General features: G+C 46.3%; 1 protein-coding gene across 1 annotated transcript in view; it reads left to right on the plus strand.

Moving 5' to 3' along the window:
* Positions 1-991, plus strand: part of LOC148185283 (uncharacterized) — a 1896-nt gene extending 905 nt beyond the window's left edge. Inside the window, exon 1 of the mRNA XM_088074941.1 lies at positions 1-991. This exon is cut by the window's left edge and continues 905 nt beyond it. Within this exon, the coding sequence (XP_087931067.1) occupies positions 1-991 (991 nt within the window).
* The last annotated feature ends 1116 nt before the right edge of the window (positions 992-2107 follow it).

A 2107-nucleotide genomic window follows, 5' to 3' on the forward strand; every position in this document is an offset into this window, starting at 1 on the left:
ACGCACACGCATCCCACAACAGACAGTCGGAAGCCAAACAGAGGGCCCGACGACTGCTCAGGTTGACCGAGTTGGGCCTGCAGTGCAGTGTCCTCAGAGGGTGTCTCCCCAGGAGCGCAGACAGGAGCGCAGGGTGAGGGAACCAAATAATTGCGTGGTGACAGAGGACAGTTTTCTTCTGGACATTGAAGACTTTTCCACGGACGTACGAAGACAGACAGGTATCGCTCAGGGTGCAGATACGACTCCCGACACGTGGTGGAAAATAGATACAGTCGTAGAAACTCCGACTTTGACACCCATACAGAACCCTATCATCTCCGCACGTGACACGCGGAGAGCCGAGCGGGATATTGAAGTCCAGGTCCACAGGGCGGGGGAGTCATACAGTGAGATGTCCCAAAGGGGCACGTCAGTTGCACACGCATCCACGCCAAAATCACAACTGTGTAGAGTAACGAGACACGTTAACACAGAGCGCAAAATGATCGATTGGGCCTTGAGCGTGAGGAAGAAATGGCTCATCATTGGGGACTCCAATCTGTCTAGGATTCCGGCGTATTCAATCCCGGACCTGCAGGTTGACAGTTACCCTGGGGCCAACTTCCGTCATGCTCAGGCACTTATGGCTAAGGCGTCGAGTCATGTCACGGTGGAGAAGGTGGTGCTGTCGTTTGGTCTTAACTGCAGAGGGCAGAAAGCCAGAGAGACAGCGATTAAACAGATGCAAGCTGCAGTGAGGACCGCTAAGAACAAATTCCCTTACGCGGAAATATGGCTCCCCGTCGTGAACTATTCCTCCTCTTTATCTAGAGGAGAGCAGGCCACTTTACAGATCATGAATACTCACATGGTCAAAAACATGCCTTACATCCCGCCGCTAGAGAACGCCAAGTTCCAGACGGAAAAAGATCACGTTCATTGGACTAGGGGAACAGCACGAGCCATGCTCGAACACTGGGCCACGTGTTTAAACTTGGACCCCCAGTAAGCCTGCGACAGGAGGGGGACAAGGTTTCACGAACCTTTGTGGCTCAAAATGTTATTGTTCTGGCCAAAGATTTTTTTCTATCTGAACCACAATGGCAGGTACTAAACAAAGGACTAACATTCGCTCCGGCGCTAGATACGGGGAGAGATCAAGAAGCACAATTTCAGTTGGACATGCAAAACTACCACCGTAAAATCAAATTAGCTGCATATTTTAAAAATTCCATAAAACAGAACCCACCGCCTTTCACAGGTACTTCAACGTGGATGCCGCCGTCACGAACTTTACCACCGGAAATTCACCTGTTGACACAAAAAGATTTGGAAGACTTTAAAGTATATTATAGGCCCTGTAGGGAAAAACACAATCTGTCACAACAGGAGGTAAAAGCACTTCGGGAACTCGTGCACAATAAAAACATTGTTATTAAACCCGCAGATAAGGGGAGTGCGGTAGTTATTTTAAGCAGAGAACAATATGTGTTTGAAGTCAATCGGCAATTAAGCGACACAAATTACTATCGGAAACTAACGGAACCCATCTACACACATACAATTCCCGTAGTGGCGAATATTTTGAAAAATTTGAAAGATAAAAAATTTATTACTGCCAAACAAAGGCAATATTTAAAAGGAAGCAATCAGCCCCGAGAACGACGGTTCTATATTTTACCGAAGGTCCACAAGGATCCGGAAAAATGGACGGTGCCTTTTGAAATTCCTCCTGGAAGACCAATTGTGTCAGATTGTGAAAGTGAAACATATCGTACGGCTGAGTACATCGACTTTTATTTAAATCCGCTGTCAACGAGGCATCCGGCGTATATTAAAGACACGTACCATTTTATTGATATTGTCAAAAGTTTACGAGTCCCCGTAAATTCTTATCTGTTTTCTATGGACGTGGATAGTCTGTACACAAACATTGATACCCCAGCAGGTTTACAGGCGGTGAGAAAAATATTCCAAAAATACCCTGATGGTAACAGACCCGACGAAGAACTATTACAGCTCCTTGACATCAATTTGACCAAAAATGATTTCGAATTTAACGGCCAATATTATTTACAAATCAAGGGTACGGCGATGGGCAAAAAGTTTGCACCTGCCTACGCAA

Source organism: Plectropomus leopardus, unplaced genomic scaffold (genome assembly GCF_026936395.1).
Source record: "Plectropomus leopardus strain MGB_pleo_1.0 unplaced genomic scaffold, ASM2693639v1 Contig94, whole genome shotgun sequence".
Taxonomy (NCBI): Eukaryota; Metazoa; Chordata; class Actinopteri; order Perciformes; family Serranidae; genus Plectropomus; species Plectropomus leopardus.